We start from the raw sequence: 25457 nt of genomic DNA on the forward strand, positions 1-25457 counted from the left end.
CCATGAACTGTTGAGATCATGACCTGAGCTGAAGCCAGACGCTTAACCAACTGAGCCACCCAGGTGCCCCCTACTTAGGTGATGTCTAATGTGTAGCCAGGGTTCAGGACTACCTAATTGAGAGGATGGGACAAGCTGCTGCTTCTAAGACAGTGGTCCTAAACTTCAGCATGTATCATAATCATCTAGTAGGCTTGTTATAACACAGATTGCTAGGCCCCACCTAAAAGTTTCTGCTTTAGTATATCTGAGGTGCAGCCCAAGAATTTGCATTTCTAGCAAGTAACAGATGTGGATTAGTGACTACACTTTGAGAACCACTCCTGGAAGAGTCAGATTTGACAAATAGGAATTCTAGCTTATTAAAATACACAGGAAGTGTCTAATGAGCAGCATCTTTTGGAATTCTAGGACCGAATCATTGACGCTGGTCCCAAAGGAAATTATGCTCGGTTCATGAATCATTGCTGCCAGCCCAACTGTGAAACACAGAAATGGTCTGTGAATGGAGATACCCGTGTTGGTCTTTTTGCCCTGAGTGACATTAAAGCAGGTAAGAATCAATTAAGGATTCTGGAGCTAAGAAAGGAATGTCAGGTTTGAGCATCTAAAAATTCCCATATGCCCCATAATCCCAAAATGAGGTTTGCAAATTCTTGAGGATATATAAAAGACTTACAGGTACCAGGTGGTACTTGGCTTGGAGTATTTTCTTGGTGGTGGTGGTATGGTAAAATATACATAACATAAAACTTATCATTTAACCATTTTTTAATGTGTATAATTTTGTGGCATTAGATCCATTCATGTTGTTGTGCAACTAACACCTCCATCCATGTCTATAACCCTTTCATCTTCCCCAAGTGAAACTGTGCACCCATTAAATGCTAAACCCCCATTTTCTCTCTCCTCAGCCCCTGGCACCACTGCCAGACACTGTTCCAAGCATATTATATTTAATCCTTGCAAAAATGCGAGGTATATGGTATACCTATGTTACTTAAATTCTTTTTTTTTTTTTTTTTTAATTTTTTTTTTCAACTTTTTTTTTTTTAATTTATTTTTGGGACAGAGAGAGACAGAGCATGAACGGGGGAGGGGCAGAGAGAGAGGGAGACACAGAATCGGAAACAGGCTCCAGGCTCCGAGCCATCAGCCCAGAGCCTGCGCGGGGCTCGAACTCACAGACTGCGAGATCGTGACCTGGCTGAAGTCGGACGCTTAACCGACTGCGCCACCCAGGCGCCCCCCTATGTTACTTGAATTCTTAAGTCTGGCACTTCTAACCACCCTGGAGGAGTGTCCTGTGTATTAATTACTCAAATATTAGCCACATGACTTTAGTTCTTAAATCTCTCCTGACTGCTTTCAGTACATTTGTACTTGGAACTTTATAGTCTTTATCCCTGGGGGTAGATTCCTCTACCAATCTCGGCACAAGTTTTTCTTCTCTTTTCTCCCATATTCACTTAGCTCAAGTAGCATGGTGTGGGAATTCATAGACCTTGTTCTTGTTCTCACTTGACTTCCAGTCTGCATGGGTGGGATAAGGGGAATGAGACAGAATGTGCTCAGTGCTATGTGGAGTGTCTGTGGGAGCTGCAGCCTTGGCAGGTAGAGTCTGAACTTTTCAGCTTGCTCTCCTTATCTCATTCAGCTTCGTGGATTCTTCACATACCTGTTATACTTTCTGTCTACTACATGTATCATACTCCTTGTTTATCTTTTCTCCATTGCCCTTTGCCATCCCCTAAGTGCAGACCTCTCAAGGATTATTGTATATTGGACTCTTTTCTAGAAACGTATGAGTCTTTCTTTTATGTGTACCGGTACCTTCTGATTTATCCTCTGTGCAGTATGTTTATATAGTGGATGGTGGGTAAGCAGCAGGTTATGTCAAGTATCCTGCTATCTTAAACTTTGTATATGTATGGTTGAGTTGCTTTATAAGTGCATTAAATTAATAAAAATTCAGTTATATACTTATAAATTGTGTAATAAGAATGGAATTGTATGAATAGAATTATCTATCATTCAGTGCGGTATTTCACAGTGGGTGTGAGAGGGGAGACATAACCCTGCTGTTATCTGGGTCAGTCTTCAGTTCCTGTAAGCTCCTTACATTGTGAACCTCACCAGGACATGAGTGATTCGAACCATTTGGACCCCTAAATGTAAGGCAGCTGCTTTATAATTTGCTTAGCCAAATAAGCAAATAATGATCTATATTAATTCAATATTAGATGAAAAACTATATGTATTGGTTAGTCTCACTGATGGAAGATAGGTCAGTCTGCAATGGGAAATCTTCCTAAGATTTGATAATTTTGACCTAATGATTATCATTTTATATGTTAATGGTGAACCATTACCCCCACCCAGAAATAGTCTCTTTTGTATACATATAGAGAATTATTTTGTTAGGCTTTCCCTAATGTGCTTTGAATTTGAATGTTGGTGTGTTTTCTTTGCTCTTTGCTCTGATAAAATGCACTTTTGACAGAAAGGGGACAATTTGTATCTTAAATCTGTACATCTTTGTTTTTTTTTTTTTTTAATTGTTTTAGCTCATGTATTTATTTTGAGAGAGAGAGAGTGCGTGTGAGCCAAGGAGAGGGAGGGAGGGAGGGAGGGAGGGAGGCAGGCGCAGACTCCTCACCATCTGCACAGAGCCTGATGTGGAGCATGAATTCACGAACCACGATGTCATGATCTGAGCCAAAATGAGTCAGACCCTCAACCGACTGCGCCAACTAAGGAGCCCCTGTACATCTCTTTTTAAAGTTTACAAATTACTGCTATGTGCATTATGCCAAATTTTCTAAACAAGCTTGTGAGATTATTGTTGTTTCTTCATTTAACAAATGTACTCAGGGCTCAGATCACCCAGCTAGATTGTAGTAACAGGGATTTAAAGCCAGACCTTAGGTCTATGGTATAGAGTTCTCTGGCATTACTCTGTATTGAGATGTCTCTCTTACTTAAGTTCTGCCAGGTTTGGCACAGAACAACAGGTGTTTTCTTCATACTTGCATTCCTAGTGCCTAGCAAATCACTGTATACAATGAGTTGTTGTTTGTTAGGTTTTGGTAATGAATTAATATATTTAGAATCTGAATGGGTTAGAAAACAAACAACTTGGGATAATTAACATGTCTGTAGTAAAGGCTATTTTAAATACTAAGTTGCTGAGCCATTTATGTTTTTCTGTTATTAAGTGTATTTGCTGATTAATAATTTTACAGGATTAGAATTTATTAATATAGTGGTGTTAGAGTTAATAAATCCCTTCCTACCCTCCCAAAGTTTTGTTCTCTAATAAGTCAGTATCCTTTATGATTAATACAGAAATAATGTAATTAGGGGTACTTGGGTGGCTCAGTCAATTAAGCATCCCAACTTCAGCTCAGGTCATGGTCTCGCAGTTTGTGCATTTCAGCCCTGCATCAGGCCATGTGCTGACAGCTTGGAGCCTGGAGCCTGCTTCAGATTCTGTGTCTCTCTCTCTGTCTCCACCCCATGCTTGCTTGTGCGCTTGCTCGGTCTCTCTCTCAAAAATAAACATTAAAAAAAATTTTTTTTAAGAAATAAGGTAATCAAAGCCATAGATGTTAATATATTCATGGTCTTTTATGCAGGCACTGAACTTACCTTCAACTACAACCTAGAATGTCTTGGGAATGGAAAGACTGTTTGCAAATGTGGAGCCCCAAACTGCAGTGGCTTTTTGGGTGTAAGGCCAAAGGTACCTTCCAAACGTTTCCATCGGGAATAATGGTGTGGTCCTCCCTCCCTAACCAGTGGCACGGCTGACTCTTTAAGATGTCTCTTTGGAATTAAAACATTGGGGTCTGGCACTTAAATAAGCATTCTGATGATCAGTTTGGTTATACAAGAGCTGATCTTTGGGTATTGTTGATGTGTTTTAAGCAGTCTGACTTCTAATTGGTGATACCTTTCTAGCTAAAAAAACTGTAAAATAGGAATCCGTAAAGTAGGTTACTTTCCATGTCTTTATTGGTCTCAGCTAATCTCACTTACATTTCCTAATAAGCTTCTTACATTCTTGGTGTCTGTGTCTCCCTCTCTCTCTCTCTCTTTTAAAGCTATCAAAAAATCCAATATTGAATTTAAGATTCTAAATGTAGTATAACACTGTAGATAAACATAGGACCCTTAATCTTTTCATCTTAACAAAGTATAAATATTGTTGTGTCTTCCTGGGTTTTTATGTACATTTTAACTGATCTACAATTCTGTAAATGTAAAGAATTGCTTGCAAGTCTGTATCTTAAATACTATAAAATTTTTTTCCTTGCTGTTACATCGTCTTCTTAACTATCATCTTTAGTGACTGTTAAATTTTTTACATAATGGATGGACCATAATAGATGAACATGCATCTAGATTTCTCTATCATAAGTTAAAGTACATTGAAAATTGAAGTTTAATTTTGATGAAGAGTAAACTGCACAATGACTCCAATTGGGTATTTCATATTATGCTTTTTTGATTATAGAAGTCAATATTAAGAACTGAAAAATGCAAATTAGCATAGAAATCAATAACTAAAGGGGTTCAAAAACACATGAAGATGATGAACACCCACAAAATATTCTTTTATTAAATAACAAAATTATCTTTATATTTTTTTTCATTAGTTGGTTGGTTAAATGGTCTTGTTTCTTAAAGGTGTCCAGTTGATTTATTCCCTATAAATCAAAATAATAACTATGTTTAACTCAAGTGTAAAGGTGTTACATTCACTAGGGATATCAGTTTCTGCATCCTTAACATCTATGTAACATTTCACACATGAATCAGAAAGAATTTTGAGAGAAGTTTAGAAATGGGAGATCACTGTGAGATAGTAATAAGTTGAATTGATCCTGGATGTTTCTAATCTAACATAAATAATGCGATGAAAACCATGGGGTTTGGTAAGCAAGTGTGGGCTGCAGGGAACACAGAGGAGACGTGCTGGCTGCACCAGGGTCTGTCTTGGGGAGTAGTGGACATGAATCTAATTTGACATAGATGAAGGCACATAGCTTGTTGAGGGCAAGGATAATGAATTAGTTTTCTGTGTCTTCCTAGCATGTGACTCTTACTAAAGTGCTCAGTGAAGGGGTGTTGAATAAATTAAGAAATCTGTATGCATACACACACATACATACCCAGACAAACATAAAAATAAAACTTACAAAAGGGGAACCTTTAATACCAGCCTTGTATGTTAACAAAAAGTTTATTTCTCTTATTTCATGCAGGTGGCAGGAGTAGTTCATAGAAAAGTTAGAATTAATGCAACTATTTATTGGGTACCTATGATGTGCCAGGTGCCTTTCCTGTATTTTCTCTTATCTTTACAACAGTCTATGAGGATTGTCTCTTCCCAGAGGAGAGACTGAGGCTCAGAGAGAATAGTTAACCTGGTCAAGATCATACAACTAATGTATCGACAGAATGCTGACTGCTCAATATCTGACCTCTAGAATCAACCCATTGCCACGGAAGAAAAGTCAAAGAAATTCAAGAAGAAGCAACAGGGGAAGCGCAGGACCCAGGGTGAAATCACAAAGGAGAGAGAGGATGAGTGTTTCAGCTGTGGGGATGCTGGCCAGCTCGTCTCTTGCAAGAAGCCAGGCTGCCCAAAAGTTTACCACGCTGACTGTCTCAATCTAACCAAGCGACCAGCAGGTTGGTGCTAAAATCCATTTAGGGTGCTCTTTGTTCTCTGCTGTAATTGTAACAGCCCCTTGGTCTTCCCAAGCATAGCGTTGAAGGGGTATGGTTCATGTTCTCATTCTGGAAATAAATGACAATAAAGGCTTGGAATCCTAGGTTACAGAGAAGCGAACAGAAGCTTACTCATCATATGTCAAGCACTTTATTTACAATTTATGTTATGTTATTTTATCCTCCCAGCAACCCATAAAGATGAGACCTTTTCACCTTCCCATGATGCAGATGAGGAAACTGAGAGTCCAGTTTGGTGAGATGAATTGTCACAATAGAGCATATAGATGGAGGAGCTGGACTGAAAGCCAGGTTTTCTGACCTCAAGGCCACTAAGCCATGTTTCCTTTCTAAAGAAAGAGAGGTTAAGACAGCATAGAGTTTGGGGTTATTCCAGTCAGTGAGTTGTGGACTAGACACCCTTTTAGCCCCCCTCACCTACACCCCTCTGAAGGAGAGTCAACTGTATCAGCTAACGCGTGAGAGAGCTGCTTAGGCAGACAGTGTCTGGGAATTGGTAGCTGGAGAAGCCACTAACTTTTGAGCAGTTACTTGGAGTTAGAAGAGTTTTGAGGCACTTGGATATGTGGTCTGTTTTTGATGACAGAGGTATGAAAGCAGTATGGAGCCACTCCCAGTGAGATTATACGTCACTAGTGGCCTGCTTCCGGGAATTGCAGAAAGAGAAGAATTTTAGGGTGAGAGTGAGAGGAGTTTGTCTCTGAACTAGCTTTCCTTCAGTGTACAGTTGCTAGGGTAATGAAATCATATAAATGGAGGTAGTGTGAGGGCAAGGCCACAACATGACCTGTCAGCGCCAGGAAATAGAAATGGAGAATCGTTTCAAAATCAGTAACTCAAGATTATAGCTGGCACAGGCCACACTAGAACTGATCTTGCCTATGAGCCAGGAGTCAGGGCTAGCATAGTTTATTTGAAAACTATGAGCCGAGGCAGAAACACTGTCCATGGCAGAGACTCTCAGGTGTCATGAAATGGGGGCAAATAGATGGTAAGTAAAGGTCTTTTCCACTGGTTCTGTGTGCACAGTATAGGTCAAGTTTGTGCTGGTTTCAAGGCTTAAAATTGAGCAAAGGAAAATCTGTTCCCATTTTTCACAGTTGTGTATCAGTTCCCTGTTCCTAAATATAACCAAATAAGCAGAAGTTTAAATAATTGAGATTATCCCCTTAGAGTTGAATATTTTAAAGGCTATATAAGACAAATGGAGTTTGCAAACCTGTGAAAGTAATATCTTCACATTCTATCTAAAGGGACATTTGGGTTTTTTTCCCCCTTGATAGAAATAGTCATAGTAATAAGAAATTACCTCTGTTTGTATATTTAGTTGATACTTACTTGCTATTTGGTACTTGGCTTTTATTTTTATGTGTTGTACAGGAGAATCTGAGATTCTGGGGCAAGGGGAGGTATTGGATGAGTGACCTGATCTGCAGAAGGTGGCAGTTTGAAATCACTCCTTTGACCCAGGCTCAGAGCCATGGCCCATTTCATGTACCTTGCTTATTTTCCTAAGGGTTTGTTTCACATCTGTGTTTTCAGGGAAATGGGAGTGTCCTTGGCATCAGTGTGACATCTGTGGGAAGGAAGCAGCCTCCTTCTGTGAGATGTGTCCCAGTTCCTTTTGTAAGCAGCATCGGGAAGGGATGCTCTTCATCTCCAAGTTGGATGGGCGTTTGTCTTGTACTGAGCATGACCCCTGCGGGCCCAACCCTCTGGAACCTGGGGAGATCCGTGAGTATGTGCCTCCCCCAGTACCGCTGCCTCCAGGCCCAGGCACTCACCTGGCAGAGCATTCATCAGGAGTGGCTGCTCAGGGGCCCAAGATGTTGGATAAGCTGCCTGCTGACACCAACCAGACACTGTCACTGTCCAAAAAAGCTCTGGCAGGAACTTGTCAGAGGCCACCGCTGCCTGAAAGACCTCCTGACAGAACTGACTCCAGGCCCCAGCCTGTAGATAGGGTCAGGGACCTTGCTGGGTCGGGGACCAAACCCCAATCCTTGGTATCCAGCCAGAAGCCACTGGACAGGCCACCTGCAGTGGCAGGACCAAGACCCCAACTATCTGACAAACCCTCTCCAGTGACCGGCATAAGCTCCTCACCCTCAGTCAGGTCCCAACCACTGGAAAGACCTCTGGGGACAGCTGACCCAAGGCTGGATAAATCCATAGGTGCTGCCAGCCCAAGGCCCCAGTCACTGGAGAAAGCCCCAGTCCCTACTGGTCTAAGACTTCCACCTCCAGACAGACTGCTAGTCACCAGTGGTCCCAAACCCCAGACTTCAGACAGGCCCCCAGACAAATCCCATGCTTCTTTGTCCCAGAGACTCCCACCTCCTGACAAAGTACTATCAGCTGTGGTCCAGACCCTGGTAGCTAAAGAAAAAGCACTGAGGCCTGTGGACCAGAATACTCAGTCAAAAAATAGAGCTGCTTTGGTAATGGATCTCATGGACCTAACTCCTCACCAGAAAGAACGGGCTGCTTCACCTCATGAGGTCACATCACAGATTGATGACAAGATGCCGGTGTTGGAATCAAGCTCATGGACTGCCAGCAAAGGTCTAGGGCAGATGCCGAGAGCTGTAGAGAGAGGCAGTGTGGCAGATCCTATCCTGCAGCCACCAGGGAAAGCAGCAGTCCCTTCGGAGCACCCCTGGCAAGCGGTTAAATCACTCACCCAGGCCAGACTTCTCTCTCAGGCTCCTGCCAAGGCTTTTTTATATGAGCCAACAACTCCGGCCTCAGGAAGAGCATCTGCGGGGGTGGAGCAGACACCAGGGCCTCCCAGTCAAGCACCGGGCCTGGTGAAGCAGGTGAAGCAGGTGGCTGGAGGCCAGCAACTACCTGGACTTGCTGCCAAGAATGGGCAATCCTTCAGGCCTCTTGGGAAGGCCCCATCCTCCCTCTGTTCTGAAGAGAAGAAGTTGGCAACCGCAGAGCAGAGTCCCTGGGCCCTGGGAAAGGCCTCACCAGGGCCAGGGCTCTGGCCCATAGTGGCTGGACAGACAATATCACCATCTTGCTGGTCCTCTGGGAGCACACAGACATTGGCACAGACTTGCTGGTCTCTTGGAAGAGGGCAAGACCCTAAACCAGAGCAAAATACACTTCCAGCTCTTAACCAGGCTCCTTCCAGTCACAAGTGTGCAGAGTCAGAACAGAAATAATACGAGTAAATGTCACATGACCAGACCAGCTGCCCCCAGGGTTCTTGGGGAAGGGAAATCATCTTTCTTTTCCCCTCTTAAAAAAACAGACCCCAACACTTTCCCACTGTTATTCTTTCCTTATATCCCAGCACTCAGAACTCTTGTGACATTAGCCAGTGGGGGCATGTGGTTGTGTAAACCATGTATGGAAATCCAAGTGGGCCCCAACCAAGGAGACAGACAGACTTGGGTCTTTTTCCTCCAACCTTTACACATGGTAACTTGAAATAAAAAGTCCACTCTGGAGTCAAGCATGGGATTCAATTCCACTGGTTAGGTTGGAAGCTAGAGGGGCTCTCGAAGCTATTTCTCTAGTTCTACGGAGCCCCATTAAGGGCCCTGATGAACACTTGGGAGGAACTGACATCTATTCATATCAGTGGTGATTTCTTGAGCATTCACATGTGCTAGGCCAGGTGCTAGTCACTGACAGGAGATACAGAGATAAAGAAGACCTGATCCCTGTGAGCCTAACATGCCTGCCTGGGTTCCCAGGCTGTTTTCATGAACCTTTGACCAGGAAATAACAGGAAGTTCTGAGGGGCCCTGGGGCTCCACAGACTCATTTTGTAATGTCCTCTGTGGCCCCAGAAGTGGTTGTGTTGAGTAAGTGTCTCCTGGTTGAGTGTGCACATTTATGCACACACCCTTATGTGGAGGTCTCCTCTATAGGTGAGAGGGGGTTGCATCAAGGCCATGTGGAGCTGTTGGCTGGGCAGAATCTAAAGATCTGTCCTGGGCAGAGTAGCTGGTTGTGGGGGCTGAGCTCTACAAGGACATAGCTTTCCCAGAGTATAAGAAGGCAATTGGCAAGCTTACCTTTCTCTTCTACTGATTTTCCTCCTTTTACATCAACCCACCCCATGCCTGCCCCCCAAACACTCAGGTGCTTTCAGATTTCAGAGTCGGGCAGTGGACATAGGGAATCTCTGGCAAGCTCTGGGCTAGATCTACTGCCGGCTCAGGGAGAGTGCCAGATCCTGATAGAAAATTACTTCTCTTTTGATCCTTTGCCCTCCTACCTGAATGGAGGGAGTCCTCTCCTTCACTGGTAGATTCTACCACCCTATCCCTGAGAATTGCTGTGTTCTATATTGAGAGCACCTGCCTGCTGACTTAGTTCAAAGGCAAGCCAGAACCCTTCCCCTATGACTGGCAAGATAGGGTGTTTAGAGCAATGTCCAGTCTGAGAGATGATTCCTCATAACTGCTGATTATCTGTTACTGCTGCCCTGAGCTGGGGCCCAAGGGCTGGGAAATCTGTTGGTGCTACCCTGCCCTACTATTCACCCAGCTCACCAACTGCCAACAGGAAGTGCTGTTTGGCCAGTTCCTTCCCATTCACTCACCCCTCCTTTGTCCCTAGACCAAACGTTTACCTCTCTGCTTTGCCAACTTAGCCAGCAGCTTTAGCCAACAGGCCATCTCCTGGCCCAAATGTCTCCCGGCCATTCTGTCTCAGTTATGGCTTTTACACCCTCAACAGGATTCTGTATTTTGTCCCAATTTCCTCCTCCTAAGTTCCTATTGAGGTTACCCATATCATTTCTAAGGAGGGAACAATAGTTACAGAAGCATTTGCGCTTTATATAAAGATTAAAAGAAGAATTTGCATCTATTTCCCAAAGTCTGTCTCGGGATGAGACACTTGAACTCAGGCAGAGGTACGAGGCTGGGCAGGGCTGTCCCAAGTTTAGGGGCATACCTCTGCATCTCACTTAGACCTCGGAATCTCCTCTGTAAATTCCACCTGCCTAGTTCTCCCCTTTTCATCCTCTCTTCCCACATCATGAGAGAGGAAATGCTCTTTATTCAAAAGGAAGAGAAAACAAAGCATCTTATTTTCTTTTAAAAAAAATTTTAAACCATGGAAAAGATATTTTTAAAGAAATCCACCCAGAACATAAAGTTCACTATATTAAGTATTTATCATGTGTGAGAATAATAAGTATATAACTGCAGCTAGTAGGTCCCTTTCCCTAATCTCTTAGGCTGTATGAGTAGGGTTTGCTTGGTGCCAGTCCTGTGCCCTTTTCTCTCCTGTCATCAGTAGTTGTGATCAGAAAAAGATATTCGCACTGCACTGTCAGAATCTCCTTTCACTATGTTGTGTGTTAAATTACCGTAGCTCTTTGTTTCATGAAATAAACTGTGAATTTGGGGGGGGCGGGGTATGTGCAGGCTATGTAAAAAAATTTTAAGTGGAGAAGTTTGATCCTTAAATAGCTTCTCTGAAGTAGGCTTTGGTAGGTAATTGACTTGACAGCCGCTCTAGGACAAGGAGTTAAGGGAAAGGTGGGCCATGATTGGCCACTTTGTGATTTTGTTTTGGTTCTTTCCATTCTCCACCATTTACTGGAAACTTCCTTCCAGACTTGCCTGGGAAAACAACTTTTGAGTTGTGCTTGGTTTGGGGTGGGGGATGGTGGCAGTTCTTTATCTAAATGGATGGACAGCCAGGCTTTTGTGAGGGTTACTGAAAGACTCTTGGGTGGAATGGAAACTAGAAATTGAGCTATCAGGCCCACTGATAGCAGCATCTGATACCAGATTGTTAACATCATGAAAGCAGTCACCATACAATTAGAAGCAGAGTCAGAAGGACTGGACTGTTGGGAAATTGAGACCCTTGCATGAAGGACAGTGGTGAGGGAGTGACCTTGCCAGCCCTTGGGGACTCTCCTGGAGTCTTGTACTGAGACCTTTGTTCCAGAGGGCGTGAATTGGCAGTTAAAAGGAAAGCTTTTCTCTTAGAAACTCCTGATCTTTGTGCAGGATGGTATTTTGGTATTTGGCCAAGGGCCTGGAAATCAGGATCTCAAGAGCGTCTGCCTCTAAGCCAGTCCTCAGGAAATGTTTCAGAGGGGGAAGCCATGGCTGGCTTCCATAGGTAACTAAAGAACCAATATGTCTCCTAGCCCTGTTAAGTCAGAAAAACTGTTGAAATTTGAATTCAAAGCCTCATTTGCTTCTCCTGGAGCAAACCCATTGTAATAGCCAAATAGCTGTCATTGCTACAGAAGCATCCCAGGTTTTTAAATGTCTGCTTCCCCCTGAAGTTACTGAGTTTGAGGTGATTTAAATCACTGTGTTGATCCTCTAATGAAAAACTACCAAATCTGCATCTTTAGCATTGATGGAAATAATTATTTTATCTTCACATTCTCTACCCCACACTACAGTCAGGGCACGAAGTGCATCAGCGATCCTTTTCCAGGCTCAGCAGCATCTACTTACTGGAGCTGGACTCCCAGGTCACATCATGAGAACAGAATGGCAGGAAGGAAGTCTGGTCCTGGCAGCTTCCCCTGTGGAGAGGAATCAGGAAAGCACTAAATGTGGATGGATTTTGCCCTCAGCTCCTATAAAGTGGGTTTTCTCCTAAGGCTTTTTGGGGGATATTGTCATCCTCTTGGGGTTTGTCAACCAGGAGGTCAGAGTGACCCAGTGTCCTAACCTGAGATCATGACAAGAAAGGAGCTGCCACAGCCCCTTTTCCTGCTGAATAATGCTTGGGCTGCTTCATGAGCTAGACATTCCAGATCACTTAGAGCTAGGTAGCTGCTGCATGAGACTTTCATTGGCTACAGCCAGTGAGCTCTCAGTCGAGCTTCCTAGGGCCAGTGCAGCAGGGCCAGAGGTTGCTGTAGTACAATTGAAATAAGAATAGATAATTGCTTTGAACACACACAAAAAAATGTAATGATGGTGCTAATTTTCTGGTATAAATAAGCACTGCCAAGGGGTGAGGGACTGGTGACTTGAGAAACCCGGGTTCCTGTTTGGGAGGAAGAAATTTCATGTGGAATGGTTTCTTTGAGGCTCTATTAGAGAAGAAGGCAGAGCCTCAGTGAATCCTGCACCCAACCCTGGAGTGGTTCAGCGCAGTCCTAAACGGAAGAGATGCTGTATCCAGACGAGGGTGGTCATTGAGTTTCTCAGGGCTGGTGTCACCTTGTCACCTGGTGTAGTCTCCGTCCACACTGCCTAGGACAGGTTGGTAGAAAGCTCCTACTGTGGGGTTCTCCTTCGGTTACCTTCTGCCCCTCTCTACCTCTTCCACTCTCATGGGAGCGCCTCTATTGCTTATGAAGACTAAGGGTAATATTTCTTAAGGAGGTGGAAAGAGTTTATTTTAATTAGAAATCCACTGCCTGAGAAGAAATGTTTCCTACCAGCATAAGCAAAATCATGTTAAACTCTTACATGGTCCCTTCTCTGGAGCTGCTTTCCCATGGCTTTCAAAACTTCAGGCTATTGAGGGGCTTCAGGTGTAACACGCTGGAAGTCCAGTAAAGCTTTGTGGACAGGAGATGAGCCCAGGGAGTAGGAGCAGAAGTGAATGGTCCTGGTGCTTTAAACTTCCAGGGGAGGGGCAGAGAACAGGCGGTCTCCAGGTCCAAGGTGGGTGCTGCCTGTGTGTGCATGTAGAGGAGTGTGTTGAAGATGGATGAGTGCAGCACACAGGAGCTCATGGAAGAGCAGCTAAGTCTTGGCAAAGAAACAAGCTGACAATAGAGATCTCTATATTTTTAAGAAAGGGTTGTGGGGGGGGGGGGTGTCGGCTGAGGTCCATCACTGGTCTTTTGCCCCCTCCCCCCATAGATGGTCAGCTGTAAGTGAAATTCTTAGTGAAAAAGAGGGGAGCCCTGTAGGAGTCCCCATAAACATGTACTGTAATTCTTTGTATATAGAAAAATTACTGTAAAGTAAAGTTTAACTTTACTCTTATGGCCCTTGCCCTGTGTTTTGTTTGTTGTCCGTGGGGAGATGTAGCTTTAACAGGAGGGAGGATGTGTTTGGGTGAGAGCAGAACCAGCCCCTGAGATAGTTCCCAGGTCCGGGACTTGGTGGAGGTGAGCCTCTCCTCTAAGCATCTCCCAGGAGTTGTGTGGGTTTTCTCCCTGCAGCCACCATCTGCCAGAATGTTTTTCACTTCCTTTGGGAATGGCTGGTGTCTGTTTTAGCCCCTATACAGGAAGCTTCCATTACCCATAAAGGAAGGGTATTTTGAGGAATTGGTTTTAAAAAGGGAAGTGGAACCATAGTACTTTCTGAGTGTGAGTCTGGCCATTCTGGCCAGGTTTTTAGTTCTTCAGAGATAGGTGCTAGGCACTGTAGAAGACCTGGCCCAGGCCTCCCATACTAGAAAGAACTGCCATATGCTTTTTAGTTGAAGAGGAAGCATCAGCCCTGTGTACAGTAATGCCTGATACTTCTAAGGCCCAAAAATATACTTTGAGGGAATCTTCGGAGTCTGTCTCTCCTTCTGACCTAGTCCTGAACTTCCTACCCCTTCAGCACAAAGCCCTGGGGCGGGGGGTAGTGTGAGAAGACAAGCATTCTGTCCTAGAGTTACTTTTTGCTCTGGATCTTCAGCATCCTGAACTGGGTGATGGTCACCTCATTTTACAGATGAGAAACTCAGGCCGAGTTCAGGTCCTTTTTCTGTTGATAGCTGAACTGGATCCCAGTCTGGATCTAAAAGACCTTTCTGTCTTGCAGAATGTAGGATTCTTCTTCCATTAAACCACATTGTAAGATACTGCTGAGAAGCTTAGGATCTGAGCCACAGACATGACTCATGGACCTAGACATGACAGTAGTGGTAGAACCAGCCAGTCTGAGGTAGGAGTACTTGACCCTTTGATCTCTGGACACCACTTAAACCTTGCTCTTCTCGACACCAAAGTGGAATCGTGAGCTTTGCTTTGCATTGCCCCAACCACAACCTCTCACCTATCTTTGTCTCCCCTAAAGAACAGGAAAAAGCCCTTTTGTTTTTCTATTATCTCAGCTGCATCCCTGGGGTGAAGTTACTTGGTTTCCAAAAGAGTAAGAGCTGGTAGGAGCCTTAATATAGGAAGTTAGGACAGCCAGGTGGTCCCAGAAAGAACTAGGTGTCTTGGCACAGCAGGGAGAGGGGCTGAGTGTGATTCACAGTGCATTGATTTTATTTACAAATCAGAAGCCACTTAAATAATCTGAAGACACAAGTGCTGTCCAGGGCAGGAGCCTGGGTCCAAATAAGCCTTTACCCTCCTCGTGCCCATCAGTCAGACCAATGCTGCCTCCATTCCATGGGCCAGCACAGGCAGGTGCCACCCCTGCTGCCATGGGGACTGGGGGTAGCTCAGAGAGTTGACCACTCAACCCCAGATGAGAGCTAGGTCTAGCTCTTCTGGGGCAATCCCTTTAATATCCCCTTCAGCCCCCCAGGCCAGGTGAGCTGAGCGGTGGTGACTCAGTGATGACAACAGCTGTAGAAGTAGGGGTTTGCCTTCTGGCCCAGGTCCACGCCCTTGTCCTCTGTCAAAGAGAGGTGGCAACTTAGCACCATTCTGTTTGGGGATCAGGTAACTTGTGAAGGGGGCAAGATGCAGCGGGCCTAGAGGAAGTCTCCAGAGAGGCTGGGGAAGCACACACCTGTCATCACCTGGAAGGCAGCCACACTGACGTAATCCTCTGCCACTTTCTGGAAGAGCTCGTCTGGCAGGAAAAAGGACAAGTCAGTGAGGGCTCAAAGCCAGTAACCCTGGAATCACCCAATAACCCAGCCCTCTAGGCTCTTCTCTGCCGCCACTGGTGCCCCTGCCTGTTCTGCTGTGAGGCCCAGGACAGCACTCACCCACACTCTGGCCTGTCTTGCTGGATGTTTCAAAGAGCTGAGCTTTGATATCTGTAAGGAGAAATGACTAAAGCCTCCTACCTGAGAATCAGGTGGACAAAAAGGGGAAGGCTAGCAATTCAGGGAATCTTAATGGACCCCACACATTCAGGGAGGCCAGAAGACTTTCCCAAGGGATCTTGCCATGGCAGCTAAGGCAGTCCCTATTTTATGATCCACCCAAGCAGCCACTTCCCCCACCCCCAGAGAGCTGAGGAATAGCTACTGTCTGCATAGTCCTGGACGTCGTGGAAGTCCACACGTCGACGCCGCCTGTCCTCCTCCAGCAGATCACTCTTGGTGCCGCACAGGTAGATCTGACAGCCCTGGAGCAGAAGGCAAGGTCAGGGTCACTCCCATGGACCACCAGCCTCTGGTCCTCTGGTGAGGTCTGGCACTTACCTCCTCTAGGTTGCGCAGTTCCTTCACCCAGAACTTTGCCCGCTCAAAGCTGCTGCTGTCCGTCAGGTCTTGATGTGGGACGCACAGGAAACACACCAGGGTCAGGGGCTGTTCTCTAAGGCCGGCCTGACACCCAACCCTTCTTGTTTGAGGAACAGGCCAGAGCCTCTCTTACCGTAGCAGACGATGGCAGCCTTGGCACCCCGGTAGTAGATTCGGCTCATCGCCTCGTAGCGCTCAGAGCCTGCTGTGTCCTGAAGGGCAGGGAGCGGCTTAGCCCTGGCCTGAGTTACTGAGCTACTCCCCAAGACTGCAAACTACTATCACGTCCTTCAGACCCCTATTTTTAAACTGGGGTTTAGAGAATGGCCTCTAAGAGACAAGTCAGTCAGTAATAGGAGAACCTAAGCCTCCTCAGGATTGGGTGATCTCAGGACTACTTGCCCAGGGGACTTACCCAAATACCTAAAGTCACCGTCCGGTCTCCAACGGACATCACCTTGGCCACGAAGGCGGCCCCGATGGTCTGCAATCAGGGGGAAGCGATCAGGGCCGCGGGTGCCGGTCAGCTCCCTCCCACTCGTGCCCGGCCCCGCGGAGCGCACTCACGTTCTGATAGGGCCCCACCAAGAAGCGGTCGTGCACGTATCGTTCCACCAGGCTCGTCTTGCCCACGTACTCCTTGCCCAGCATCACCACCTTGACGTCCACGCGCTGCCCGCTCATGCTCCCGGGGCCGCCTCACCCGCGTCAGGGTCCTGAGCGGGGGCGGAGGCAAACCCGGATCTCCGCTCAGGCAGGCAGCGCCCAAACCTCGGTCCCCGACCCCAGGCACCAACCTACGACTGGAGACACTGCGTCGGCTCGGCCTCCGGCAGTGCCCCCGTCTGCCCCGTTCTCTGGCCCCAGGCGCGGATCCTCCTTCGAAGTCCCCCCAGGACTCGGGGCGGCCTGAGAGCGCGCGCGGCAGCGCCCTTAACGGCGCCGCACGCCGCACGCCACCGCCCAGCTCGTTTGCTGGGCTTAGGCGTCGTTCCCGCACGGATTCCCCACGGAACCTGGGGCCCTTTCAACCTGGGTCAGACCCGCAGCTCCGCGACTCCCGCGGGGGAGGGGGAGGGGTGAGGAGGGAGGGGCGGGGCCGCGGGATCACGTGTGCGGGCGCCGGAAGTGGTGGGTACTGCGCGGATGCGCCGGAAGTTGCGCGCGGCCGGACAACTCCTCATGGCGGCGGCGGCTTCTTGGGCGCGGTGCGGTGGTGACTGAGCTGCGAGCCTGGAGGGCGTGCGCCGAGCCGCGGCCCGGCCTCCGCGTGCCCACCCCGGGCTTTGCACCCCTGATGCTGCTTGGATGCTGAGCCCGCCCCGGCCGGGACGATGGTGAAGTATTTCCTGGGCCAGAGCGTGCTCCGGAGTTCCTGGGACCAAGTGTTCGCTGCCTTCTGGCAGCGGTACCCGAATCCCTATAGGTACGTGGCCCTGGAAAGAGCAGTCCTCCCCTCTCGCTGTTTGGAGATCGAAGTGTGGGGCCGGGAAGGACTCGACATCGAGTCGGAGGTAGGGGATCGGCGGAACCGTGGCCATCTGTAGGTTAAGAAAACCCTATCCGGGAAGCGGCCAGGCCTGCAAGGTAGTGGAAAGAGGCTGGGCCTGGGCGGTGGTTTACTTGAGGCTGTAGTCCAAGGTTCTCTCATTTCGGGGTGGTGAGACAGGAAGAGGCGGGGGAACTTGAGTTGGGAGGGATCTTGAGGTTGGAAATCCGGGCGTTGGCCAACTCCAGTGCCTGTGGCATTCTCCACGGGTGTAATAAATCATGAGGTCCAGCTGGACCGGTCAGCGAGGGGGGCGGGAGTTGGAATTTGCCTGCGGATAGGCTCAACGAACTCTAGACAGGTCCGAGGCACGCCACTTATCACTGCAGGTGATCGTGCCAAGTTTGGGGAAGGCATGGCCATTCTGGGCCAGGAGGCTCCAAATGGGAAACCCAACAGGCGGCATGCTCCCTAGAGTCACCTTTACTCTGATACTTGCAGCAAACATGTCTTGACGGAAGACATAGTGCACCGGGAGGTGACCCCTGACCAGAAGCTCCTGTCCCGGCGTCTCCTGACCAAGACTAACAGGATGCCCCGCTGGGCCGAGCGACTGTTTCCTGCCAATGTTGCTCACTCGGTGTACATCCTGGAGGATTCTATTGTGGACCCGCAGAACCAGACCATGACCACCTTCACCTGGAACATCAACCATGCCCGGCTGATGGTGAGACTACCCTCCCCTTGTTCCCCCAGGAGTAGAAAACTCCAGGTTCCTGTGGCTAGGGAGCCATGAAGGAACTTCTATGGTCTGGGGCAGATCTGTTACTAGGGAGTGATAGCTCTAGAGTGTAACTCAGATGATCTTTTCAGCTGGTTAGTATCTCTGGACCAGTCTTTTAACTCATTGATAGTGAGGGTACCTGTTCTACAGAGTTGTTCCAAGTACTAAATATAGAGTACCCTCACTGTGCCTGGCACATGTATAGTTTGGGCTCACAGGAGTGATGCTGAGGAAGGGAGGTGGTAATTTTCAAACATGAGTCCATCAAGCCATAAGGAATTCCTTTGTGCCTCAGAGGGGAGAGGTTCTGGGCCTCTTGCCCCATAATTAGAGGAGTTCTGTCTTATGATGTTTATTAAGACATTTATCTGTCTTATGTAATGGATTTTTGTCTGAGATTTTGGTGGAAGAGGTTCATACACGTTTTGATTTTTTGCACATAAAAAAGCTTGAAAACTTTAAAGAAAGCTAGTGCAGTATTTTCTCGCTTGTGAATATTCTAAAAGCTTTCAGAGAACTCTTCATTCTCTTTCTCAGCTAATCTTCACAGTGACCCTGGAAAGGTGGGTATTACTCTATTATGCAAAGAGGGAAGTGAGGTTCAGAGAGGGGAAGTGTCCTGCAAGGTCACAGAGTGAGCAGGCACCTTGATATTCTCCCCCAGAGTTTTCTGAAGGCTTCACAGCAGACTATCCTGAGGGCATAACCTGTTTTTATAAATTACAAAGATAGTGATCCAGCTGTCAAGACATGTGTTTTAAATGTTTCTTTTGGAAATACTGGTCCACTTCTCTGATAATGAGCTGTGACGATTGCCAGATTTCCATTTTGGAAATGGGAGCTCAAGAGCTGTAGTGGTGGAAGGCAGGCTAAAAGCACTGCATGGAAACCTAGCAAACAAAATCCAGGACCAGGATAGAGCTGGAAGGCACCCTACTGATCTCGAGTCTGTATGCCTTTTAGTTTGAAGAGTTAGAGGAGAGGTGTTAGCAAAATGGCCTTTCATATGTTCTTGCTCTTCCTAAAATGCAGATTTGGCATACAGTAAGTGAAAGAAGTACGTTTTCATTTTATTGCCTTACCTTGTGAAAGAGAGGCAGGGGATCACATTGATGTGCAAGTTTGGTAAAGTGAAAGACACCCCTACAGTTGTGGTTGGCCTGATTCCCCGCACAGGTGGTGGAGGAACGATGTGTTTACTGTGTGAACTCTGATAACAGCGGCTGGACCGAAATCCGCCGGGAAGCCTGGGTCTCCTCTAGTTTATTTGGTGTCTCCAGAGCTGTCCAGGTGAGCAGCTTTGTGGGGGTGCTGGGTCTTTGGGGGCCCAGGCATATGGCCCAAAGGCTTGGCTAGGGATCAGTGGGAAGCTCCAAAGCTTTACCCCTTTCTTCTTTTGCCAGGAATTTGGCCTTGCCCGGTTCAAAAGCAATGTGACCAAGACTATGAAGGGCTTTGAATACATCTTGGCCAAGCTGCAAGGTGAGGGCTCTGGGCACAAAGAGAAGCTGGAGTCAAGTCCTAGCTGCCCTGATTTGTGTGGAGTCTGTGGCTATCACCACCCCACTCTAAGCCTGGGACTCCTGATCTCTCCCCTGGGGCAAATACCACCTTTCCAATGGGGCCTGGCCCAAAGAGGGTGAATGTCATGGAGGGGTGATGAAATAGGTCTCTTGGCATCCTCTGAAGCCAGCCCCTGCCCTTTGCTGCAGGTGAGGCCCCTTCCAAAACCCTTGTTGAGACAGCCAAGGAGGCCAAGGAGAAGGCAAAGGAGACAGCACTGGCAGCTACAGAGAAGGCCAAGGACCTTGCCAGCAAGGCGGCCACCAAGCAGCAACAGCAGCAGCAGCAGTTTGTGTAGCTAGCCCAGGCCCTGGTGCGGTAGGACACCTGACCACCCGGCTCAAATCCCTCTACCCTTTCCCCCTTGTACTTTATTATTAAAAGTCAACTTCCAGCCCTTTCTACTGTCTGGGTGGTGGGTTGGGGGTGGGTGTCCCGTTTGCCATTTACAGTGCACCAGGGTTACCATGTCTGAGCTGGGCCTGCTTACTCCCGCATCGGGCAGCTGAGGACAGGCACAGAGAGGCGCGGTGAAGTGCCCAGGGTCACAGGCATTGTGCAGATGCAGTGGTAATAAATGCTAGACTGTAAGCTCCATGAGGGCAGGGACCTTTATTGCACTCTCTGATGTGTCCCAAGTACCTGGAACAATGCCTAGCACATAACAGGCACTCAATAAATACTTGTTGAATTCAGTCAGCCCTAGCTCTGGAGTCAGAAAGCTTTAGTTTGAATCTTGACTCTGTGCTTTCCTGGCTTTGGACCTCAGGCAAGTCATCTCACTCAGCCTCGTCCCGCCCATGAACTGGGGACAGACAGCCCCCAACTGTGAAAATTAAAGGGACACGGCTGGTATGGTCAACAGTGTCAGTAATGGCTACTGATCTCATTTCCTCTTTTCCAGTTTGTCTGCGGCTGGGAGTTCCCCATTTTCATCGGGCAAGACCATGTACAGGAAGTTAGTAAAGAGGCTTTTAATGAAAATACTGTACAGTATCTGGGACAAAGGCCAGAGAGCCTTGTCTAGGAAGGAATGTGAGGGCCCAAGAGGCTTCCTGCCCCCTTGGGGACAGCAGAGCCAAATGCTACAAAAAAAAGGCCTGGAAGAGTGGCCCAGGCCTAAGCTGCCTGCCCCATGGGGCTCAGGGGAAACCCAGGCACCCCTCCCCCAGGAGGGACAGCCGGCAGCAAGGTTGGGGGCAGGCACCTATTCCCACACAAGGGTCCTTTTAGTCCATTGCAACAGGAGGTGACTCCGAGCAGCCCCTGAGGCTTTGGGGAGGACTCCTGCCGGCAGAGCGGAGAGTAGTCTGAGGGTAGAGGCCCACTTTGGGGCGGTGAAGGTCATAGCCAGGTGGTTCTGCTGTGTGAGTAGCTGTGCTCCTGGCCTGCGCCGAAGCCCCGCAGCAGCTCAGCCTCGCCCCCGAACACCAGGCTCTCCACGTCCACCTCTGCCTCCTCTACACAGGGAAGGGTCCAGTCAGCAGACCCGGCCCACTCAGTCTACACAACCCCTCAACTTCGGAGCACTCACCTTGGTCTGAGTCCGAACGCTCCGACGAGAGGCCTGAAGAGTCCAGGCTGTCTGCCCGCGGCCGCTCCCTCTCACCTGGCCCTGCCAGCCCCCGGAGCTGCTCCAGCTGCTGCTGCAGGCTCTGCTGCTTACTGCGCAGCTTCTCCTTGAGCCGCCGCGCCTGCTGCTCCTGCTCCTCAAGCTTCTGCAGGTCCCAAGGGAGCAAGGGGCTGTGGGGTCAGCTGCCTGGGGGCCCGGGGTTCATCCCACCACACCTCAACAGTGACTGTCTGCTCCCGACCAGGGGCGTCTAAATTTGGGCCCCAGAGAGCTCCCGCATCTTCTGGGAAGCCAGCCCTCCTGCCCTCTGGGCCCATGTAAATGGCCTGTGAACGCTCTCGTGTTGAGGAGTTGGGGAGGGCGGGCACCACGATCTCAGGCCTTCAGAGCCTGGTCCAGCGATGTGAAAGGAGTCTTGTAGTGGCGAGCAGCAGGTTTTGGGGAGGACTGCCGCACACCTGCAAGTGGGCACCACGACTCAAGGTGGCCACCTCCAGGTAATAGCCAGTTACAGCCACATGCAAATGGGCTTGGTGCTGCCAGACATCCTGATTTCTTTAAGAGAAGCTGGAAAGTCAGACTTTTTCATGTCAAATGTCCTTTTAAGTGCTGCCAACTAATATAAATTTTTAGAAAACTATAGACCAAACCGAGGCTACCAGTTTGTGACTCCTAGTCAAGACTCTCCCAGGAACCCTGCGCCTTCAGCATTAATCCTCCTCAAGCTCTGCCAGCCTGGGTTCCAGGGACTTGGAGGGCCAAGGGTCCTCCCACCAGAGCCTTTGGTGGGCAGAAGTCTGCATTAGTCAACAAGAAGGGGAGTACTGGATGAGGGGACATTTGTACTGGGTGCAGAAGGATAAGAGCTGCCTAGGCAAAATGGGGCAGGAAGAAGCATCATAGCAGAGGGAAACTGAGAAGAGCATGGAGACTTAAGCTTTTCTGGTGGGGCACAGGGATATGGGAGACCAAAAGCTGACCAGTAGCAAGGCCTGAGTTGTGAAGGGCCTGCAGTTTTGCAGGAACTGGGACTGTCCTGTCAAGAGCCACGGAAGGTTTCCAGCAGTAGACCTAAGGAGATCTATGTGCTACAAAGAACATTCTAGGGCAAGATGGAAGATGGCCTGGAGAAGGCAAAACAGGTAGGGCCAGGACAGGGGATATAGGACTTCAAGGAAGGAGCAATCCCTAGCTCCTGCCCATGGGCCAGCCAGCCAGCACCCAAGGGGCACACATTATCTCTCCAAGAACCACACCAGGCAAGCTCCATGTGAGAAATGGGCCTGCTACCTGACCAGGGTGTCCTTCAACAGAGTCCAGGGATGCAGGCACTATGGGGTGGTGCTGATGTTCCCTACACCGTGATTTACTTGCTGCATAAGCACATGGATCTCTCTACCACAACCCCTGGTGCCTACAACAGGTCCTGGTAGAACAGGTGCTCAATAAACACTTGAAAGAAACTGCAAATCAGGGAACTTGGGCCTGGGTTATGATTCTGCCTCTCATTAGCTGTGCTGCTTGGTCCTTAGCCTCCTGTGCCCCCATTTTCTTCCTAGGCCAAAAGGGCCAAAAGGACAAGAAAGGCCTCTTGTTTCCAAGGCCACTTTTAGTCCATTCCCTAAGCTCCCATTAGGGGTGGGAGTAGGGGTGCTGCCTGGGGCATACCCCACTCCTGTCCACCAGGGGGTGCTGAGCTTAGCCCAGGCAGCGGAAGGGCTCTGGGAGGATAGGTGACTGACTTCCTCTGACCTTCCCCTCTCCTGGCCTCTGGAACTACTCTCCAAAATGGTATCAGAGTAGAGGGCTCAGAACCGGAGGCCTTGAAGGATGGGAGAGTGGGAGAGTGGAAACCAGCCCTCTGCAGTTCTAGGGACCCTGACACATGACACATCAAAATATTGTCAACAGACATGTCTCTCCTTACAGAGGAGGGTAAAGTCCAGAGAGGCTAAGTGACTTGCCAGTTAGGATTGAAGTGATATAATAGCTGTAATAGCTGTGAACATTTACTGAGCAAACTCAAGCCTCATAACAATCCTTACTTTCTGCTTTTCTTCCTACTTCACACATATGGAAGCTAAAAGCATAGAGAACTGTCCCATGTCACACTGTTGACCTATGACCTCAGGCCTCTCTCCCCAGTTCCACTCAGCCCCTCCCTACTATACCTCTCAAGAGTTCTGGCAGGTTGGCCCCAGGGTGCAGGGGTAGCTCCATACCTGGATATGCATCCTGGCCCAGCGCAGAAGGCTCAGTGTGGTGTACCGGGCACAGTCAGCCCCGAGGGGCATCTGCTGTTTTAGCTCTTCCAGGCACCTCTTCAACTGGGCCCTCCTGCAGGGGAAGGGGTCTGGAGGGCAGTGCCAGCCCAGCCTTGCTGGCCACAGGGGCAGTAGGGGAGGGGAGGCCAGAGGGAGGTGGTTCCTGGGGCCTGGTGATGTCAGGCAAAGCTAGGACTCACCTGCGCTTCTCCAGCTCGTTGTGCACAGACCTGTCAATGCCAGGGAGGATGGGGTGAGGGGGTGTCAGCTACTACCACACCCTCAGCCCCAGGGGCTTAAAATCCACTATAGTTGTCTGCTCCAAACTAGCCCAATGTGGGGGTTTTGTGCCGGCCTTGGGCACTGGAATCCCCAGGAGAGACAGAGACAAATGGGGCCAAAAGCTGGGAGGCCTGCCCAGGTGGTTGTGGGGTCCAAAAGAGGCCACCTACCAGCAGTCAGGAAGGGCTTCCTGGGCAGAGATGACAGTTGAGCTGGGCCAGAAACAAGCTATCCAAAGTGGGTAGTGGAAGGAGAGGCATTAAAATTGGAGGGAATAGCATGTGCAAAGGGCTGACACGAGAGAAGAGGAGGAAGCCTGTGGGAGAAATCGAGTGGAGTGAGGTGTGGAGTGTGCTAGTGTGAGTGGAAGAAGGACCCTGAAGTATCCTATTTATAGCTCCTGACACAACAGGGGTGCTCAAGAAATAGTCCCTGAACGAATAGAGGGGAGTGAGGAGATGGCAGGAGAGGTCTGAACTGCCTCCAGAGTAAGGATCTGGCCCAGAAGATGCAAGCAACAAGGAGGAAGTGGGCAAAGGTGAGGCCCGATGAAGGGACCCATCCCCCCTCCTCTCCCCACCGTCCCCAGCACTCCTCACCGCCCACTGTCCAGCGTGCCAGAAGCTTGGGGGGATCGCTTCCTCCTCTTGTTGACTGGGCCCGGACTGCGGTGCGGGCACAGGGACGCGTAGCCATGCTCAGCTTCTGCCAGAGACAGCCCCCGCCCGCTTCAGGCTGGGGCTGGTCCCTGAAGGCGCCCCTGGCAAGGCACGGTCAGGGAAGGGTTTTTGGCGCCAGGGCCATTTTCCCAACCCCACCACCCCGCCAAACTGAGAAAGGGTGCTTCAGGGTTACTGCCTAAGGCCATGCATGCATCCTTCCAGTTGGGAGCCAAGTCTAGTCTAGGCCTGTGTCAGCGAGGTTGCTGCCTGGAGTCTGACCAATATTTCTTCCTCACCTCTCTCGCGGCGCTCTAGGAACTCGGCCGCCTGCAGCAGGACCTGGATATTGCTGGCCACAGGTTCCATGTCGGAGACAGCTGGTGGCGAGCGGGCCTAAAGTGCTGGCCCTAAGAGCGGCTGCACCACTTTTGTTACAATGTAACTGACACGGTGCAACAAACACAGGGGCCCCGGCACCGCCTCCGAGACACCCCGCCCCCGGACGGCCCAGTTCTTGGCCCCGCCCCTCTGGAAAGGGACCAGGGAACCGCAGCCCACCTCCAGGAGCCAGCCGGGCCCCTCAGACTCCCAGGGCTGCCACGGGCGCTTCCTCCAGGCCCAGTTTTTGAGTGAGTCCCCAGGCTGAATGGGGCCGCATCTTGCCCATTTCGTTCAGCGACCCCACGCCGACTACTTGGAGTATCAGGGCCTCAGTTTCCAGCCCGGAGTTGATAGCGAAGACTCTGCCCCTAAT

At 49.0% G+C, this 25457-nt stretch overlaps 4 protein-coding genes across 13 annotated transcripts in view; 2 read left to right on the top strand and 2 right to left on the bottom strand.

The window, feature by feature from the left end:
- Positions 1–13706, top strand: part of NSD1 (nuclear receptor binding SET domain protein 1) — a 148887-nt gene extending 135181 nt beyond the window's left edge. For all 8 annotated transcript variants that reach the window (XM_058724337.1, XM_058724370.1, XM_058724348.1 and 5 more), the window contains 4 exons: positions 412–553; positions 3639–3745; positions 5496–5700; positions 7303–13706. In XM_058724337.1, coding sequence (XP_058580320.1) covers positions 412–553; positions 3639–3745; positions 5496–5700; positions 7303–8933 — 2085 coding nt within the window. In that variant the 3' untranslated portion in view covers positions 8934–13706. The remainder of the gene's footprint in view (positions 1–411; positions 554–3638; positions 3746–5495; positions 5701–7302) is intronic.
- RAB24 (RAB24, member RAS oncogene family) lies at positions 4601–17019 on the bottom strand. Of its 3 annotated transcripts, none has more exons than XM_058724457.1 (9): positions 16654–16785; positions 16502–16570; positions 16220–16298; positions 16045–16112; positions 15869–15968; positions 15604–15654; positions 15402–15464; positions 12213–12283; positions 4601–5808 (listed from the first exon to the last, which is right to left on the bottom strand). In XM_058724457.1, the coding sequence occupies exons 1-8, from the start codon at positions 16768–16770 to the stop codon at positions 12231–12233; spliced, it is 600 nt and encodes a 199-aa protein (XP_058580440.1). In that variant the 5' UTR covers positions 16771–16785; the 3' UTR covers positions 4601–5808; positions 12213–12230. The 3 variants fall into 3 exon arrangements, with proteins under 3 accessions (XP_058580440.1, XP_058580429.1, XP_058580422.1); XM_058724439.1 differs by lacking the exons at positions 4601–5808; positions 12213–12283 and adding exons at positions 14907–15284; positions 16884–17019 and having other exon boundaries at positions 16654–16802; XM_058724446.1 differs by lacking the exon at positions 4601–5808 and having other exon boundaries at positions 12102–12283.
- A 243-nt stretch (positions 17020–17262) lies between these two features.
- On the top strand, positions 17263–20627 carry PRELID1 (PRELI domain containing 1). The gene is made up of 5 exons (XM_058724421.1): positions 17263–17512; positions 18077–18302; positions 19536–19649; positions 19763–19841; positions 20072–20627. The coding sequence occupies exons 1-5, from the start codon at positions 17421–17423 to the stop codon at positions 20218–20220; spliced, it is 660 nt and encodes a 219-aa protein (XP_058580404.1). The 5' UTR covers positions 17263–17420; the 3' UTR covers positions 20221–20627.
- A 254-nt stretch (positions 20628–20881) lies between these two features.
- On the bottom strand, positions 20882–25226 carry MXD3 (MAX dimerization protein 3). The gene is made up of 6 exons (XM_058724427.1): positions 25000–25226; positions 24641–24746; positions 23960–23989; positions 23718–23832; positions 21457–21640; positions 20882–21382 (listed from the first exon to the last, which is right to left on the bottom strand). The coding sequence occupies exons 1-6, from the start codon at positions 25067–25069 to the stop codon at positions 21267–21269; spliced, it is 621 nt and encodes a 206-aa protein (XP_058580410.1). The 5' UTR covers positions 25070–25226; the 3' UTR covers positions 20882–21266.
- Positions 25227–25457: the final 231 nt, after the last annotated feature.

The sequence above is a fragment of the Neofelis nebulosa genome, chromosome 1 (genome assembly GCF_028018385.1).
Source record: "Neofelis nebulosa isolate mNeoNeb1 chromosome 1, mNeoNeb1.pri, whole genome shotgun sequence".
NCBI lineage: Eukaryota > Metazoa > Chordata > Mammalia > Carnivora > Felidae > Neofelis > Neofelis nebulosa.

Bases quoted from the DNA above. Each gene is read 5' to 3' on its own strand.
- RAB24 (XM_058724439.1), bottom strand. From the start codon at position 16,770: ATGAGCGGGCAGCGCGTGGACGTCAAGGTGGTGATGCTGGGCAAGGAG. The intron at 16,571-16,653 runs GTGAGTGCGCTC...CCCTGATTGCAG, and splicing joins TGGTGGGGCCCTATCAGAAC to ACCATCGGGGCCGCCTTCGT. The intron at 15,465-15,603 runs GTGAGTGCTGTC...TTTTCCTGCCAG, and splicing joins CAAGACAGGCCAGAGTGTGG to ACGAGCTCTTCCAGAAAGTG.
- MXD3 (XM_058724427.1), bottom strand. From the start codon at position 25,069: ATGGAACCTGTGGCCAGCAATATCCAGGTCCTGCTGCAGGCGGCCGAG. The intron at 23,990-24,640 runs GTGAGGAGTGCT...TGGCATTGACAG, and splicing joins GGCACGCTGGACAGTGGGCG to GTCTGTGCACAACGAGCTGG. The intron at 21,641-23,717 runs GTATGGAGCTAC...TGGGACCTGCAG, and splicing joins GGGCCAGGATGCATATCCAG to AAGCTTGAGGAGCAGGAGCA.
- PRELID1 (XM_058724421.1), top strand. From the start codon at position 17,421: ATGGTGAAGTATTTCCTGGGCCAGAGCGTGCTCCGGAGTTCCTGGGAC. The intron at 17,513-18,076 runs GTACGTGGCCCT...TGATACTTGCAG, and splicing joins CGGTACCCGAATCCCTATAG to CAAACATGTCTTGACGGAAG. The intron at 19,842-20,071 runs GTGAGGGCTCTG...CCTTTGCTGCAG, and splicing joins CATCTTGGCCAAGCTGCAAG to GTGAGGCCCCTTCCAAAACC.